The sequence below is a fragment of the Humulus lupulus genome, chromosome 7, assembly GCF_963169125.1.
Source record: "Humulus lupulus chromosome 7, drHumLupu1.1, whole genome shotgun sequence".
Taxonomy (NCBI): Eukaryota; Viridiplantae; Streptophyta; class Magnoliopsida; order Rosales; family Cannabaceae; genus Humulus; species Humulus lupulus.
In genome coordinates, this window is record NC_084799.1 from 76,788,498 (window position 1) to 76,807,381 (window position 18,884).

At 47.9% G+C, this 18,884-nt stretch overlaps 1 protein-coding gene across 1 annotated transcript; it reads right to left on the reverse strand.

Annotated features, from left to right (window-relative positions):
• Positions 1 to 475: 475 nt before the first annotated feature.
• On the reverse strand, positions 476 to 1,894 carry LOC133791868 (uncharacterized). Its single transcript, XM_062229776.1, has one exon. The coding sequence runs from the start codon at positions 1,892 to 1,894 to the stop codon at positions 476 to 478; it is 1,419 nt and encodes a 472-aa protein (XP_062085760.1).
• Positions 1,895 to 18,884: the final 16,990 nt, after the last annotated feature.

Genomic DNA, 18,884 nt, shown 5'->3' on the forward strand with positions numbered 1-18,884 from the left:
TAGAGAGAGAAAGTGCTAGTATTTGAAAGGATTCTTGTATTTTTCCAATTTGTATTGAAGAAACTCAGTTGGCTCAGTCCATCTGATCTTGAGTACAGATCTATAATCACAACTCTAAGTGGATTAGGCTGTTACCGACTGATCGGGGTTGAACCACTATAAAAATCTTGTGTGTTCTTTATTTTCTTTATTAAACCGTCCGTGTCGTTTTAAATTCTCTTGAAGGTTTGTCGTATTTGACATTCTCACGTCGTTGGCTAAAAACACAGTCAACACTAGGAATAGCACTAAGAGCCATCACACATTCAGCCACTTTGTCACCCACAAACTCACCATTCACCTTCTCCAAATCAGATTGAGTAATACTATAATTAAGGCAATGTTGTAAAGGATCAGCACATTATTATTTTCTCATTGTCTCTTCTACTACTACCTCAATAGAATCCACACGGTGACATGTGCTTGTGTTTTCGTGCTACTTTGGTGCTTGATATATGTTGAATTTAACCTCTTCATTGTTAACCCTCAATGTCAGATGACCACCTTGTACATCAATAAGAGCTCTTCCAGTGGCCAAGAATGGACGACCAAGAATAATGGGGATTTCATGGTCCTCCTCCATATCCAATACCACGAAATCAGTGGGAAAAATAAATTTGTCCACCTTAACCAATACATCTTCAATCACTCCCCTAGGATAAGTAAGTGATCGATCTGCTAATTGAAGAGTAATGGTTGTGGGCTTCACCTCTCCTACCCCCAACTTCTTAAAAACTGAATGTGGCATCAAATTAATACTCGCTCCAAGATCACATAATTCCTTGTCAAAGGATGACCCTCCAATAGTGCATGGTATAGTAAAGCTACCAGGGTCTTTCACCTTTTGAGGCAACTTTTTCTGCAAGATGGCGCTGCATTCTTCTGTTAACTTCACAGTTTCAAAGTCTTCTAATCGTCTTTTCTTTGACATGACTTCTTTCATGAATTTCACATAATTGGGCATTTTCTCAAGAGCATCTGCAAATGGAATGTTTATGTGAATTCTTTTGAAGATTTCTAGAAATTTTGCAAACTGTTCATCTAATTTCTTCTTCTGAAATCGTTGAGGGTAAGGAATGGGAGGTTGATACATTGGAAGGTTGTTTTTCTTCGTGTCAGTCTTGTCACTTCCACTTTGCTTCTTGGCTTGCTCTTCCTTGTCTACCTCTCGTACCACTGGTTCAACTTTCTCCTTTGAACATTCTTGAACATTACCCTCATCAAGCACCTTACCACTTCTCAAAGAAACTGCTTGGCATGATTCCTTTGGATTTACCACAGTGTCACTAGGAAAACTTCCCTTCTGATTAGAATTCACAGCAATAGCTAATTGGTCCACTTGAGTCTCAATTTTCTTCATTGAAGCACCCATGTTAGTCATATGGGTTTCTATATTGTCGAGTCTTGCTTCATTTTTTCCAAACCTCTTGTTAGACTCCATAATAAAAGTGCCCAAAATGTCTTCCAGCGATTGCTTTTTCTCTTGTTGCTGTTGAGAATTGAATCTCGGAGGTGATTGCAGCACATTTTTATTATTAGCATAAGAGAAATTTTTATGGTTGCGCAATCCTGGATGATAATAATTAGGCATGTTGTTGCTTCTGTAATTATTGGGAAAGGAGCGGTTTTCCATAAACTGGGCTTGTTCTGGACTCATATCTTGCCCCTGCATTGCAGCAACCGCTGCTACACTCTTCATAACAGTTGGATTATTTTGCGCTGACAGAGCAGCCATTTGGGTTTGTAAAGCAGCAATTTGGGCATGCATGGCTGTCATCTGATCAACTTCATATAACCCAGCAACTTTCCTTGGGCCGAACCTCTCATTGGGCCATTGATAACTGTTGGTAGCCATTTTCTCCATCAAAGTGAAGGCTTCGTCAGCTGTCTTGGCTAATAGAGCACCCCCTGCAGCAGCAGCAACTATTGTTCATGTTGGAGCATTTAACCCTTGATAAAAAATCTGAACTTGCATCTAATTTTGATAACCATGTTGTGGGCAACGTCATAATAAGTCCTTAAACCTTTCCCAAGCCTCATAGAATGGTTCTTGCTCTAATTGTTGAACTTTCCCAATATCATTGTGTAATTGGGCTAACTTGGAAGGAGGGAAGAACTTAATCAGGAACTTTCTTGCCATCTCATCCCATGTTTTAATTATTACAGGCTGCAAAGATTGCAACCAACTCCTGGCTCTATCCCTCAAGGAGAAAGGGAAGAGACGCAATCTAATGGCATCATCAGTAACGCCATTCATCTTCACTATGGCACATACCTCCAGAAATATGGCCAAGTGAATGTTAGGGTCTTCAGTGGCTAAACCCCCAAATTGATTTTGCTGCACCATGTTGATTAGTGTAGGTTTCAATTCAAAGTTGTTGGCAGCAATGGCTGGATTTGCTATTCCAGTGAGATTTTCATTCACAACATGCATGCAAAAGTCACGCACTGCCCACTGTGCTGGATTAAGAGGAGCCCCACCAACTGCTGGTTGATTATTATTAATGTCATTGTCACCGTTGTTGTCACCCCGGTGTTGTCCATATTAAGCTCTTCAGTCATTTTCTTAGTTCTCAACTGACGGAGTGTGTGCACAATTTCAGGATTCAGAGGCTCAACAGGTGTAGAACTCCTATTCCTTCACATATACTGAGAATACAAGCACAATATATAACATTAGCAACAAAACAAATTAAAATCTAATTTAAAATCAAGACTTAAAGTTTCAATATTAGTAAAATTAATTTTAATCCCCGGCAACGGCGCCAAAAACTTGATACAGATTTTTCTACCGCAAGTGTACGGTGTATTGCAATATAGTTTTAATTTAAAGGATGTCGAACCCATAGGGATTAAATATTTAATTCACCAATTACTATAACTACTAAGTCTATAATTTTAATTAGAACATTCAACAAATAACTCAAACAATAAAATAAATAAAATGAAATAACAAAATAATAGAAGCTAATGATCTTAGAAAATGATTAGATAAAAGATAAATGTACTAGAGTAATGATTTCACTATTTAATTATGAACATGGTTTCTTTATTATCCTAATTAGTTCTCCTCATTTGTAACTTCTAGAATTCTAATATAATGCATCTATCTTTCTCAAGTATATATGCAATTAATCTCAATTAGTCAATATGATATCTCTATTCGCTATTAATTAATCAAGAAGTCATTAAGCAAAAATTCTTCTAAGCCAAATTCATAGAGTTCAAGGAATCTCTCAATCTCACAATCACTCTATGTCAAATCTTCCTATGTCCAATCTAAGTTTATCTCTCTCAAGCATAAACCTTAGATCTCAATTCACAATAATGATGGCCAAACATTAATATGAGAAAATTAAATCAAGAAGATATGAACAAACAAGAAGAACTTGATAAGGATAATAATAAAAACCTTAATTCAATAATTAAAATAGATCCATCTAATACTCTAGCACAAAAGGAGTTTAGTTCTCCATTACAAACTTAAACACAATAGCAATGTAGTTGTTCATAGTTAAAAACTAAAATAAAAGGAGGAAGAAAGAAATTAGATGTAATGATGGTGATGTTGATGAATTCTAGCCTCCCTTCTCCTTTCCAAGCATGTAATCCTAGGTCTAATCTCCTCCAAAAACTTCCTTAAGACCCTAATTATGCTTTTCCTTTTATATCCCCTCAAAAAGACCTCTTTTGCCCTTCAAAATTCGTAACTTAAACTTTTCGTACAGATCCGAGCGCTGTTACCCCTCGAACAGGCGTTGTTGCGCTACTGGAAGGCCAGATACACGCTCTTTGTAACAGTTAGGCGCTGCAGCGCTTGATGATGGTGCTGCAGCCCTAATTCAAGTAAAAAATTGCGTTGCAGCCCCTGATGATGGCGCTGCAACGCCTGGGCAAATTCTGGAATGTTGATTGTTGACGGTGAGAACTCGTCAACGAAGTTAAGTTGGAAAAACTATCAAATTAAGATCACTAATCGGAAAGCTGTAAAAACTTGAACGATAACTCAAGAACAATGATAGAACAATAATGGAGAATTCAGTCTTTCATTCACACTCAAACCTCTGCTACAGTAAAATTTCCAAACCCCCTTTCAAGTGGTCTTAGAGTTCATTTTATAGGAGGCTCTAATGGCCTTAGATACATGGTGGTCCAGGAGACCAAGTGGTACATATGTACTGTGTCAGGGGAGTGGCTTCAGAGGTTGTGGTCGTACATCCCGTACAGGAGCAGATGTCAGGAGGATGTCTCCACTACTTGTCTGTACCCGTGTCTGATGAGTAGTGACAGGTGTAGTGGCGCAGGAGGTAGTGGTGTCGATTCTGTCCTCTTTCCTAATGCTCCAACTACTCGTCTATCATGGGTGTCAGGATCATGCATACGGTCTTAACGGTCGTACCCCGTACAAGATTGTACCAACATGATCCTTTTGAATTATTCTTAGGCCTTTCCCTCTAAATGTCGAAGTTATGGTTGACCCTCAGAGGAGACGTCCACTTGAAGTGTTAGGGGCGAAGAATAGGCATGTGCATGACGCCATCTTGCGAGGCCACCTGGTGCTGGGCCTCATGCGCGCGGCCGAGGCATGGTTGGGGCACATTTCGCGAGGTGCCTTACTAGCGAGGCCACCACCAGCGAGGCCACCACCAGCGAGGCCACTACGCCCAGCGAGACGCTCCACCAACGTGGCCACCATGTGCAGCAAGGCCACCACCAGCGAGGCCACCACCTGCGAGGCCACCACCTCCAGCGAGGCGCTCCACCAACGAGGCCACCACGCCCAGCGAGACGCTCCACCAGCGAGGCCATCAGGTGCAACTAAGGCGTGGCTTCGCTAGGTACGTGGTTGGTGCGGGACAATGGGAGCCCGGGGGCATCGCGGCCCCATCACGTAATTAAGTGCTTATGGGACCTTAGTGCGTGCCTTTGATCCTTCGAGGGCGTGGAATTTTGAGGCTCAACACTTGCCCCCCAGTCTAGTAGAGTACCTTTAGGTGCTCTTGTAGACTATTCACCATGATTCCTATATATAGGCCCTCATGCATGGCCTAATATTTACACTTCATCTCCTTAGCTTAGTGGCATTTAGACCCTTGCTCCTTTCAAGAGGTAAAGGGTTCAATCCCCCACAACCACACTTTTTCCATAGTTTCATCATTTTTTTTTATATATATGAGCTAATTTCTTGGTGTGTCTATTTTATGACTAACACATCTTTCTAGTTCATTCATGCAGACGCGCACTTTCGACTCTGTGGTGCTTTTTGCTCCCTGACCTTCTTTGGATCCCACCTTCGCTTTCTTAATCGCTTGAGGTATATTTTCTTTCCTTCTCCCTTTTATTTATTTATTTTTTTTATTTTGTCGAGTCCAAACTAGCAGTACTCGGGATGGGGTACATTAGTCTGAGCTTGTAGTGAGTTTGACCATATGCACGCCCCTCCTCCTTGTTTTTTTTTATATACCCTGTAGAAGGCCATTTAGGGCGTTTGCATCTAGAGGTATTAAGCCTATTCCTTTGTGTTTTGTAGCCTTCCCCTCGTTTATACGTGAGCCCCTTTTTGCTGTTGGGACGTGGTTTCATGGCCAGTGACGGCCCGTCCGACATACCCCCAAAGGCTGAGTTTATTGACATGTCCTCAGACTCAGAGTCCCCTGAGGGCAACCCTCACTAGGACTATGACTCTTTAAGGCAAGCCCGCATCCGCCACCTCGAGTGCATGGCCGATCTTAGGCGTAAAATTTGGGTGGTGGAGAGCGAAATTGACTCGGTGTCGAGAGGAGATGGACGACCTTCACCCCTGGGCCTTAGTGACCATATAGCGCGTCTTAGGACGACCCTTTTTTAATTGCGGTGGGAGTTAGAATTTATGGAGGGACACATTCCGCCAGAACCTCCCACTCCCTCCTCGCCTGATGACGGTCATGGGGCTGCTAGCTCCTCTCCCCAGCCCCTAGTCTCAGTTTATCCTAGATTAGTGCTTTCGCCATCGCTCCCTCGATGGAAAACTCTTGCTAGAAAGAAAAAATGGAGGGTTAAGTGTTCTGTCTCTTCCTCACATATTTCTTTTGATTTTGCAGATATGTCGAAAGCACGCAGGCAGGTGTCCGTCCAGGAAGAGGACGAGGCCCCTCTACTGGCATCCAGCCTAGTGTCCCACGTGTCTCTGAACAAATTGAAGGGGATCGTGAAGCACTACCGCATTGCACCAGAATACGCCCTATATGCTCCTAAGGAGGCATGCCGGGCTGACCGCCCTGCGAAGGGTTTTGTAGCTTTGAGTGGGTAGATTCTGAAGGCGGGTGGCACCATTCCTTTGCACCCGTTTTTCATGGCGGTTCTTAATTACTTCGACTTGGACCCTCTTCAACTGTCACCCAACAGTTAGTTGACTTTAAGTTGCCTCTTCATTTGGTTTAAGGAAAACGCCCAATGGGCCCCGACGGTGCAGGAGGTGCATTCCCTGTATAACCTCATGGGAGTGCACAAGTCCAAGGGCTTTTACTACCTGCAGAAGGCCAATGAGCTCCCCTTGATAGAGGGCTCATTTTCCAACACAGGGCCTTGGAAACAAGACTTTTTCTTGGTAGAGGGCCCTCTTTCGGTTCGTGAAGACTTTCGCGCCGGCTCTAGTAAGTATCCTGGTTTTTCTTTTCTTCTTAATAGAACATATTGTTTCGTACTCTTGCTTGTACTGACATTGGCGTGGATCATGCAGGGCAATTTGCTGATCCTTCGGTCATTGGGCCGGAGGCGGAGGCCATCAACAAGCTCATTAGTGGGGACTCCGCCCTGAAGAAGGCGGCGGTCCTATTTACTGTGGCGAACCTCAACCGCTACCAGCTGTCCCCGGTCTCTGACCCCAAGTTCCTGTGGTCAGTTACTGGGTCTAAGAATACTATGGCCATGCCGGCTGGGCCGTCCCTACACAATGGTGAGGCTGAGGAGGAGATGGAGGATGTTCCCCTCGAATGTGGGGGGTCTCATCAGCGCCCCCTGTCCCCCGGAGGATGCCCTCCTTACGGTTCCCATGACCAGGACATGGCCTGCCAATCTCCGGACCCGCAGGCCACAGCGGGATGTTACGCTCCTCCTGGCCTTGATGGCAATGACACCTTCCCTCAGGTCCCTCATGATATTGGCTTACCGGATGTTGATTATGTCGACCTCGCGGAGCCCCCTTCTAATGCACCAGGGTTCCAGTTTTTCCCCTTCCCTGCGCCTTCTCCTGCTTCGGCGAGTGAGTCATCCATTCCTGTCCAACCAGATGTTCCTAGCGCGGAGGCAGAGCCTTGGGTGACTAGGATGGCTTCAGCTTATGGGCAGTGTTTCGTTCAAATAGCCTCGGGCCTCCCTGCCTCCGATTGGAGGGGTCTAGGGAATGTGACTCAACCAGACCTTGGTGAGACCCTAAGGCGTGTCGCGGCCTGGGTGAGGTCTTGCGCCTTGCGTTGATTAGTATTATGTATAGGTGTACATGTGTTTTTCTTTTTGTTACTTATTGCTGACGCCATTGACTTTCTTGTGCAGGTCTACATCGTGTCTCTTCGGCATGCTGACACGTTCGGCGTCCTCTCCGTATCTACTGCCGAGAGGGACAGCCTCATGGCCCAGGTCCAGGAGCTCGAAAATGAGCTTAGCGCAACCAAGGTCCAATTGTCAAAGGCTCGGACTAAGTCTGCCAACTTGGACTCGAAGAGGGAGAAGCTGAAGGCCAAGATCAAGGAGCTAAAGGGCAAGGCTAGATGCTTGGAGCGCGAGCTCCGGGGGGCCAAGGCCGCTGCGACCGCGTCGCAGGAGAGGGTTACTCCACTGGAGACTGAAGTTGAGGCCCTTAGGGCTGAACTACAGTCGGCTCAGGAGAAGAACGCTTCCTTGGAGGCGGAGAGGGCTTCCTGGGAGGCGGAGAGGGCTTCTTTGGAGGCGGAGAGGATCATAACCGAGTGCAAGTCTATAGATCGTACTCTTTACAATGTGTGGAGGCAGGATCCCAACTTCGACTTCTCCTCTTTTGGCGAACAGGCCGTTGCCCGAGCAACTTAGTGGAGTGCTCACTATGGGAGGCCTTGAAGTAGTCTTGCTCTTTTTTTGTTTTCTTTTTATTTTGTAACATCATTATCAGTGCTACTTTTCAGTTGGTAACTCTTGTACTATCCCGAGAACTCCTTTTTTTTTCTAATGTATAAATACTGTTGACGGTGAAATCTCGTCAACGAAATTAGGTCGGAAAACTCAAAGGTAAATGCGGCAATCTCTAGATAAGAACTTAGAATTAACTTATGAAAGGATAAACACAGATGAACAATGGAGTGAAAAAATGTATATTTCTTAATGGCCTCTGCATACAATGAATTTTCCAACCCCCTTTCAGGTGGTCTTAGAGTTCATTTTATAGTAGGATCTAATGGCCTTAGGTACATAGTGGTCCAGGGGACCAAGTGGTACATACGTATTGTGTCAGGGGAGTGGCTCCAGAGGTTGTGGTCGTACACCCTGTTAGGAAAAATAATATTGCCTCAATGGAAATGGTAAGATAATGTTACAACTCTATGCAAAATATTACAATGGACAAGATTGATTAAATAAAGTGTTACAACTCTATAACTGAAAATACAAATAAAACAAAGGAAATGAAGAAGATGATGAAGAAGAAGAGAATAGTAAAGTACAACTCAAAACAAAAGTTACAAGTAAAATAAAGTGTTTGGACCAAATGAAGAGATTACAACTCTTAAACAAAATATACAAGTAAATAAAACAAGAGAATAAGAAGAAGAACAATAGAATAAAAGGAAGAACATAAACCACAAACAAACTCTCACTTACACAACCTAAGTGAAGAGGATTGGGGATCACCAACTTGAACAAGGTTTAAAACCTTTGTCCAAAAGCTTATTTCCCCCTAACTCAAGCACTAAGGGATCTCTCTCAGATTTTGGAAATGCTTTCTGGAATAATCAAGCCTCAAGGTGTTTCTAGCCAAGTGCTCTAGTGGATAGAAATGGTGTGTCTTACAAGTGAGCATTAGGCTCCTATTTATAGAGTTTAGAGACACCCTTTGAATTTCAAATTCCACCAACCCCCATGGCTGTTACCAATGATTAATTGGGTGTTTTATGGAATTAAAATAGAGAATTGGGAGTTACTAAGCTGTTGGAATCGTTCAAAGTTGGATAAAAAACTGAAATTATAGAAGCTGTCAGGCATTAGGGCCGCGGCGCTAGTTCCAGGCGCCGCGGCCCTCAGTCAATTTCAGCAACACATTTTTCAGTTTTTTCCAAAACGTTCCAATTTATTCCCACTTGATTTTTGTAACTTCCATACACAATATGGGAGTTAAAATCACATCTCTATCAGCCATTTCTCATATGGCTTTAAGAAATTCATCTCAATATTGTGTAACAACAAATCTACACAATAATGGGTGATATTTAGGAGTTACAAATTTGTGATGAATTTGTAACACCAAATATGTTACATGTTTGGATATTTCATATATATCCAAATAATGTAACTCTCTATTATATGTTACAATATGTGACACTCTATGTTACATTTATTTAATCTAAAACATTATATTATAAAATAATATAATATTACATTATATTATAAAATAATATAACACACCCCGTACCAGAGCAGGTGTCAGGAGGATGTCTCCACTACTTGTCTGTATCCATGTCTGATGCGTGGTGGCAGGCGTAGTGGCGCAGGAGGTAGTGGTGTCGGCTCTGACCTATTGCCGTAGACGTACGAACCATAACTCCTATCCTTGCATACCCACTCCTGGCGTTCCCACTACTTGTCTGGTAGGGGTACTATATCCGTACTCTGACTTCTTTAGGTTTGTAGGTACAGTCCATATTCATGCGTGTACCTTGCCCCTTGCGAGTATTCTCACCTCCAAGGCCATGGGCACGGGACCATGGGGCCTAGGTCATGGGCGAGGCCAGGCCATGGAGGAGGCCATGGGGCCGAGGCCATGGAGGAGGCCATGGGGCGAGGCCATGGAGGAGGCCATGGGCGAGGCCATAGGAGGAGGCCATGGGCGAGGCCATAGGAGGAGGCCATGGGCGAGGCCATAGGAGGAGGCCATGGGCGAGGCCATAGGAGGAGGCCATGGGGCCGAGGCCATAGGAGGAGGCCATGGGGCGAGGCCATGGAGGAGGCCATGGGGCCGAGGCCATAGGAGGAGGCCATGGGCGAGGCCATAGGAGGAGGCCATGGGGCCGAGGCCATAGGAGGAGGCCATGGGGCCGAGGCCATAGGAGGAGGCCATGGGGCCGAGTCCATAGGAGGAGGCCATGGGCGAGGCCATGGGGCCGAGGCCATAGGAGGAGGCCATGGGGCGAGGCCATGGAGGAAGCCATGGGCGAGGCCATAGGAGGAGGCCATGGAGGAGGCCATGGGCGAGGCCATAGGAGGAGGCCATGGGGCCGAGGCCATAGGAGGAGGCCATGGGCGAGGCCATAGGAGGAGGCCATGGGGCCAAGGCCATAGGAGGAGGCCATGGGCGAGGCCATGGAGGAGGCCATGGGCGAGGCCATAAGAGGAGGCCATGGGCGAGGCCATAGGAGGAGGCCATGGGGCCGAGGCCATAGGAGGAGGCCATGGGCGAGGCCATAGGAGGAGGCCATGGGGCCGAGGCCATAGGAGGAGGCCATGGGGCCGAGGCCATAGGAGGAGGCCATGGGGCCGAGGCCATAGGAGGAGGCCATGGGCGAGGCCATAGGAGGAGGCCATGGGGCCGAGGCCATAGGAGGAGGCCATGGGGCGAGGCCATGGAGGAAGCCATGGGCGAGGCCATAGGAGGAGGCCATGGAGGAGGCCATGGGCGAGGCCATAGGAGGAGGCCATGGGGCCGAGGCCATAAGAGGAGGCCATGGGCGAGGCCATAGGAGGAGGCCATGGGGCCAAGGCCATAGGAGGAGGCCATGGGCGAGGCCATAGGAGAAGGCCATGGGGCTGAGGCCATAGGAGGAGGCCATGGGCGAGACCATAGGAGGAGGCCATGGGGCCGAGGCCATAGGAGGAGGCCATGGGGCCGAGGCCATAGGAGGAGGCCATGGGGCGAGGCCATGGAGGAGGCCATGGGGCCGAGTGCACGGGCGAGAGGGGCCTCACGAGGCTACTGAGCCTTGGCACCTATGCCTTGCCAACGTGGGCCACTCAGCATCGACTCCACGAGAAACGAACCCAGACTCGTGTTGTGATGGCACGATGGCTTCCCGAGACGACGGTGGCCTTAGGGCCTTGCCTCGGCCTCATGCTTTCTCTAGATGAGATTATGAGCATCAACAACGCGTATGTGTGCATCTTGACCCATGAGCATGTCAGCCTTGCGCGGGCACATCGGACCTCACTATGTGAGGGCCTTGTGCACCTATCCTCTTGCAGTATTCATTGTGGCCCCTTAGCTTAGCAGGGCCAAACCTTGTGGCTCATAATGTGTTGTTTCTCAGGAGATGATCTCCTGTATTCAACAAGGCCTACAGGCTCGAGCCCAATAGCATGAATAAGTGACCTTTATCCCTAGGTCCCGACCAGGGATTAAAGAGTTTTTATTTGGTGGATTTTTGGCATCCACAAATACATATGTTGTTGTTTATTTCTTGTTCTATTTCATTTGAGGCCTTTTTAAGCCTATATGATGGGGTTTGGTTGGTTCCCCTCTTTTATCTATCAGGCTGGAGGTCCTTTAGAGCCCATGTGAGAGGGTTCACTGGGACCTCTTTTGGTGCCTCTTGGTTGCTTTTATAAGGATATTTTGACCCCTTGGGTCTTAGTTATCCTTTTATGTTTTTCTTGCGCGCGCTTATTATTTCTTTGCGAGAAGCGTCCTTCTCGTCGTTATTCATAGTACTATTTTTGCAAGGGTGTCCTTTGGGACTCTTTTTGGCTAGGCGGCTTGGTGGTCGCTCTAGACTTATTATTATTGTCGTCACCATACATTTTTTGTAAGTCCCTATGGCCTCCCTTGGTGTTCATAAGGGTAGCTAATCCTTACGATCCCAAGGGGTGCCTTGTAAGGACTTCATTTAAGGCCCTAGTATAGGGGGTCTTTTTGGTTTTGGGTCACTTCCTCTTGATAGAGGGCCCTTTTTAGGATACTCTTGGTAGAGGGTCCTCTTTTTTTTTTTTTTAGGGGCCTCCTTTTTAGGAGGGCTAGGGGTCCTCTTGGTAAAGGGTCCCTTTTAGGGGCCTCGTTTTTAGGAGGGCAAGGGGTCCCTTTTTAGGATCCTTTATTATAGGGCCCTTTTTAGGTTCCCTTTGCTAGCCGCATGCTGTCGCCTCCTATCCTGTCCCCCAAGTGTCTAGTGAAATTTATTTCGGTAGGCACTTTGGCTGATGCCCACGTAGCGAAGGAAAATAATACATGAGGTTGTGAACAGTTTTACCCATAACATGCAGTTCCATTCATCACATTCATAATAAATAGTCTCATACAAATAGTTGCAACGGTACATATGAGGTTTTCATATAAAACAAAAATAAAAAGACTCACACCTACTTAGGAGGCTATCTAAGTAACCTCTTTGATTTCTTCCTATCATATCAAGGCGGTGTGCCACACTTGTTCTTTTACCATCGGACATGGGCGCCTTACTGGTAGTACTTTCTCAGGTGCTCTGCGTTCCATGCTCGGGGTATGATGGTGTCGTCCATGCGAGCTAGCTTGTAAGTGTTCGGGGGGATGCATTGAGCAACCTGGTAGGGCCCTTCCCAATTCGCCCCTAGCACTCCTGCGCCTGGGTCTCGTGTGTTTGGGAGTACCTTCCTTAGCACCAGGTCGCCAACTCTGAAAGTTCTCTCTCGCACCCTCGAATTGTAGTACCTTGCGGCGCGCTGCTGGTATACCGCCACCCTCATTTGTGCTCTTTCTCTCTTCTCCTCAAGCATGTCTAAGCTTTCGGCCAGGGCTACGCGGTTGGCTTCGTCTCCGTATGCCTGTACCCTGTGGGACTTGACTTGCATCTCGACTGGGAGCACAACCTCGCACCCATAGGCCAAGGAGAATGGGGACTCCCCAGTAGTCGTGCGTGGGGTGGTTCTGTAAGCCCACAGCACATTTGGTAGCTCATCTACCCAGGCTCCCTTCATCTTTTCTAGCTTTGTCTTCAGGTTCTTCTTAAGGACCCTGTTTATGGCCTCCACTTGTCCATTGTCTTGGGGATGCACAACCGCGGAGAAACTCCTCCTTATGCCCCTTTCCCTACAATATTCATCGAAAGCTCCTCCCTCGAACTGGGTACCATTGTCGGAAATAACCTTGTAGGGTACTCCATATCGACACATAATGAACTTGTTGACGAAAGAGGTGATGTGCCTGGCGGTTATCTTCATAAGGGGTTCTGCTTCTACCCACTTAGTGAAATAATCCACTGCCACCACCGCGTACTTCGCTCCACCCCTGCCTGTAGGAAGAGCGCCGATCAAGTCTATCCCCCAGATAGCGAAGGGCCAGGGGCTGGTCATGCTGGTCAGTTCGCTTGGGGGTTTCCGAGGGTAGTTGGCGTGCCTCTGGCATTTGTCGCATTTCGTGGCAAAGTCATGCGCATCTTTCTCCATGGAAGGCCAGTAGTATCCTTGTCTCATGGCCTTCCTAGCCGTGGAGGGTCCGCTCTCGTGGTTGCCGCACTCTCCCTCATGTATCTCTTGTAACACTTTCAACGCTCCTCTTCTTCTACACACCGCAGGAGTGGCATTGAGAATCCTCTTTTGTAAAGGACCCCATCTACCAGGGTGTATCTTGCGGCCTTGTACACCAACCTCCGGGATTCGTTTTTATCCGCAGGCAAGGTTCCTTCTTCCAGGCACCTCTTGATTGGCTCGGTCCATGATTCCCTTAGGACACTAATCATGTACACGTCCGCACCTTCGATGCTGGGTTTTGGTAAGTACTCCACGGGTATTGATTCCAAGACATCACTATCCTTGGTAGATGCCAGCTTTGCAAGTGCATCGGCATGGGTGTTCTTTTCTCTGGGGATTTTCTCTATATTATATGCCACCAACCGTCCCAGATAGCCCTTCACCTTCTCCAAGTATGCTGCCATCTTGGGTCCCCTCGCCTGGTACTCTCCCTTTACTTGGCATACTACCAATTGAGAGTCACTGAAGATTTGAAGGCGTGCCACTCTCAGTTCCTGGGCCAAACGCAGGCCAGCTAAGAGCGCCTCGTACTCTGCTTCATTATTGGAGGCCTCAAACCCAAATCGGATTGCGCAATACATTCTATGTCCCTCGGGCCCAGTCATCATGATGCCCGCTCCTGATCCTCCTTCATTTGACGCCCCATCAACGTGCAAACCACTCCTCTGAACCTCCTAGCTCCTCCTCCGTAATAGGCTGCTCTCCTTCTTCATTCCTTCCTTCATTCGGCTGATGGGTGAGTTCTACTATAAAATCTGCCAGCACCTGTCCATTGATGGAAGCCCTCGGAGTGTATACAATATCAAACTGACTTAGCTCAATCGACCATTTCATTAGTCTTCCTGAAGTCTCTGGCTTATGTAAGACCTGTCTCAAAGGACTATCTGTTAAGACTTCAATTGTATGTGCATGGAAGTAAGGCTTCAACTTCCTCGAAGCCACCACTAGCGCATAGGCCAGTTTTTCGATCTCTGGAAACCAGTTCTCCGCGTCCACCAAACGTTTGCTGATATAGTATACGGGTTGTTGCTGCTTCTTCTCTCCCTTAACCAGGGCTGCGCTGATGGCATGCTCAAACACTGCCAAGTACAGGTACAGCTTCTCGCCCTTCTCTGGCTTTGCTAACAAGGGTGGCTTCCCCAGGTGCTCTTTCAGCTTGACAAAAGCTTCCTCACATCTTTCATCCCAAGCGAACTTTTTGCTCCCTTTGAGGATGTCAAAGAATGGGAGGCACTTGTCGGTGGACCTTGAGATAAACCTATTAAGGGCCGCCACCCTTCCTGTTAGGCACTGCACCTCCTTCATATTCTTTGGCGGGCTCATCTCTATGAGTGCCTTTATCTTGTCAGGATTGGCCTCGATGCCTCTGGAATTGACCATGAAGCCCAAGAATTTTCCTGAGGATACCCCGAAGGTGCACTTGACTGGGTTCAACTTCATCCGGTATTTCCTGAGCGTGTCAAACATCTCACCAAGGTCTTTGTTGAGCTCTGCTGCTACTTTGGTCTTCACTAACATGTCATCCACATACACCTCCATATTCCTTCCTATTTGATTGGCGAACATTTTATTCACCAGCCTTTGATAGGTGGCTCCCGCGTTTTTGAGCCCAAAGGGCATCACCTTGTAACAGTATAGCCCTTTGTCTGTAATGAATGACGTGTGCTCTTCATCTGCCGGGTTCATTGGGATTTGGTTGTATCCTGAGTAGGCGTCCATAAAACTTAGTAACTCATGTCCTGCTATCGCATCTACTAGCTGATCTATCCTGGGAAGTGGGAAGCTGTCCTTAGGACAAGCTTTATTCAAGTTCGTGAAATCGACGCAAGTTCTCCACTTCCCATTCGGCTTCGGCACGAGTACTGGGTTCGATACCCACACAGGGTAGAAAGACTCACGGATGAAACCGTTGGCCTTCAACTTGTCATCCTCCTCCTTTAACGCTGCGTATATTGTTAGGTCTAGCACCCGCCTTTTTTGCCGGACGGGCCTTGCTTCTGGGGAGATGTTCAGGTGGTGACACATCACACTGGGGTCTATGCCCACCATGTCCTCATGACTCCATGCAAACATGTCTAGATTATCTTTCAAAAATTTTGTCAACTCCTCCTTCACGTCACCTTGCAGGCTTCTCCCTATCTTCAATTTCCTTAAGGGTTCCTCCGTCACCGTAACCTCCTCTACTTCTTCCACTGGTTCTGCTCTTGACTCATCCACGACCCGAGGGTCCAGCTCCTGCGGACCCCCCGTGGGCATACATAGCGCCTCATGTACCACCATGGCCATTGGCTCACGCGGTTTTACAGGCGTGCGGAGTGAGGTGTTGTAACACTCCCTCGCCTCCTTCTGTTCTCCCTTCATACTTGCGACCCCTCCTGGAGTCGGGAACTTGACAACCAAGTGATATATTGAAGTTATGGCTTTCAATTCTCTCAGGGAGGGTCTCCCCATACCGCGTTGAAAGCTGATGCACAATCTACTACAACAAAGTTAGACATGACTGTAGTCTGTCGGGGTTGCTCCTCCATGGTAAGTGTCAATTCGATCATTCCGAGGGGTTGCACTGAATCCCCCGTAAATCCGTATAGGGACGACTGGCAGGGCTTTAGGTGACGAATGCCCAGTCCCATCTTTTCCAAAGCAGGGCGATGTAGGATGTCCACCGAGCTCCCGTTGTCCACTAGGACTCGATGCACACGCATATTTGCCAATTGGACTGTCAACACCAGCGGATCATTGTGGGGAAAGTGTACCCCCCGTGCGTCCTCCTCAGTGAACGTTATCGAGTCGTTTTCCCCCTTGAAACTCTTCGGGGGTCGTTGTTCTAAACTCATAACGCAGGGAGGCGGACTTCGCCGAGCCTCTCTTGCATACCTATCTCGCCCCTTCCTAGAGTCTCCCCCAAATCCTGGACCTCCAAAAATGGTTCGGACCTCCCCTTGTATCTCTGGGGCTCGCTCTTGTGCCTGGGGTGCTGTGGGCTCGCCCTCCGGCCTTTGCCTTTCTCTCCTGACATAGCGGCCCAAGTGCCCCCAGCGGATAAGCTCCTCAATTTCCTCCTTCAGTTGGATACACTCTACCGTGGTGTGTCCGATGTCCTTGTGGTATTGGCAGTATCTACTGGGGTCCCTTTTGGACCGATCCTTCCTCATTGGTGGGGGCTTCTTGAAGGGCACTCGATCTTCGTTGGTGATGTAAATATGCTCCCTGGTGTCCGTGAGGTTCGTATAGTAAGTATAAGTCGTTGGCCTATGGTCACCCCCTTGTTTGGTTTTCCTCTGCTGGTCATCTCTTGGCCCATCGTACGTCCTTTTCTTCTTTGCTACATTCGATCTGTCGTTAGTTGGGGGCTTCGCGTGGGGCTCCTCCTTCCCGCCTTTAGGTTTGCATGGCTATCCTCCACACGGATGTACTTCTGCGCTCTCTCATAGAAGTCATCTAAGTCGGTGACTTCCCTCTTCAACATGTTGTCCCACAACTTGCTTCCTGGGAGCACTCCTGCGGTAATGGCCATTTTTAACTCTCGGCGCGTTAGGCTTCCCACTTTTGCGGCCTCCATATTGAACCGATGAATGTAGCTCTTCAGGCTTTCGTTCTCCCCTTGCTTCACGTTAGCCAGGCTGGTACCAGGAATCGTGTAGTCTCGCACGGCATGGTGTTGTTGGAGGAATTCGTCAGAAAACTGCTGCAGGACCTGATGGACCCCGGCCTTAGTCTTTTGAACCATTTGTAGGCGGGTCCTTTCAGGGTAACAGCAAAGCAATGGCACCTGGCACCACTTCCGATCCCTCTCAGTTTCATCAGATCATTAAACGCATCCAGGTGGTATTTTGGATCCGTGTTCCCTTCATAAGGGGTCATATTGGGCTCCTTAAAATTGGCAGGGAGTCGGATTGCCTGAATTTCTCTCACAAAGGGCGACTCATGGTCAAAGTCCTCCTCAAAGGCCTGGCCGCCTGACGCGGTGACGATCTTGCTCCGCAAGCTCCTCATCTTCGTGTCTAGGTCCTGCCTCCTCTTGCTGAGAGTGTCCCTTAAAGCGGACGGGCTGAGATCCGCCTTTCCCTTGCCTTCTCGAGGCGCCACAGGGGGTGTGGTCCCTTTGCCCGCCCTCTTCTTATTGAGCTCCTCCCGCAAGTCTGGAGGTGTTCTTTTGGAGGTGACCTCATCCTCATGGCGAGGGGCAGCGTTGGTCCTCGGCGCTGGCTTCGGGGCCTACTTAGACGGTTTGGGGTGATCGCGTTGCTTCACGCGGGGGGTGCTACTAGTTGAATGTCGGGTTCTCCCATCATCTACCGGTACCGTGGTCTCCACCCCATCCTTGCCCTTCTCCTTCCTCTTAGACAAGGTTACGCTGGACTTTCCCTGCAGCAGGCCGTTAAGGACCTCTTGCATGTTTTCTAAGGTGGTTTCTAATCTTTGGTTCTTGCGGTGGAGCTCACGTATCTCCTCTTCGTAAAACCGGGATTTCGAACTCGAGCTCACGGAGTGGACCCGGGGGTGCTTGTCAGGGCTACGGGCAGAAGAGCCCGGGTCTTGCCGGCCGGAGTTCGGTGCCTGCGGCGGTTTTGGAGGAGGGAACTCATCAGCGTTTACCGGTGGTGCTCTTGGAGGACTCCCTCCAGGTGGAGCGGCGGGCGATGAGGCCACCTTATCACCTCCGTGAACCTCAGGGTCTTTCGGAGGCTCCACGTCCCTGGGTGGAGGAGCGTCCTTCATGGAGGCCTTCAGCTGGACTTCGTTCAGGTGAACTTCTACCTCCCGCATCTCCCTCATTCGCTTCGAGCGTCTTGGCATCTTCTTCTTGTCGGAAACAATGGTGGAACAGTAGCTTGAAACTAACGTTCCCACAGACGGCGCCAAACTGTTGACGGTGAGAACTCGTCAACGAAGTTAAGTTGGAAAAATTATCAAATTAAGATCACTAATCGGAAAGCTGTAAAAACTTGAACAATAACTCAAGAACAATGATAGAATAATAATGGAGAATTCAGTCTTTCATTCACACTCAAACCTCTGCTACAGTTAAATTTCCAAACCCCCTTTCAGGTGGTCTTAGAGTTCATTTTATAGGAGGCTCTAATGGCCTTAGATACATGGTGGTCCAGGAGACCAAGTGGTACATATGTACTGTGTCAGGGGAGTGGCTTCAGAGGTTGTGGTCGTACATCCCGTACAGGAGCAGATGTCAG

Bases quoted from the DNA above. Each gene is read 5' to 3' on its own strand.
- LOC133791868 (XM_062229776.1), bottom strand. From the start codon at position 1,894: ATGGCTACCAACAGTTATCAATGGCCCAATGAGAGGTTCGGCCCAAGG.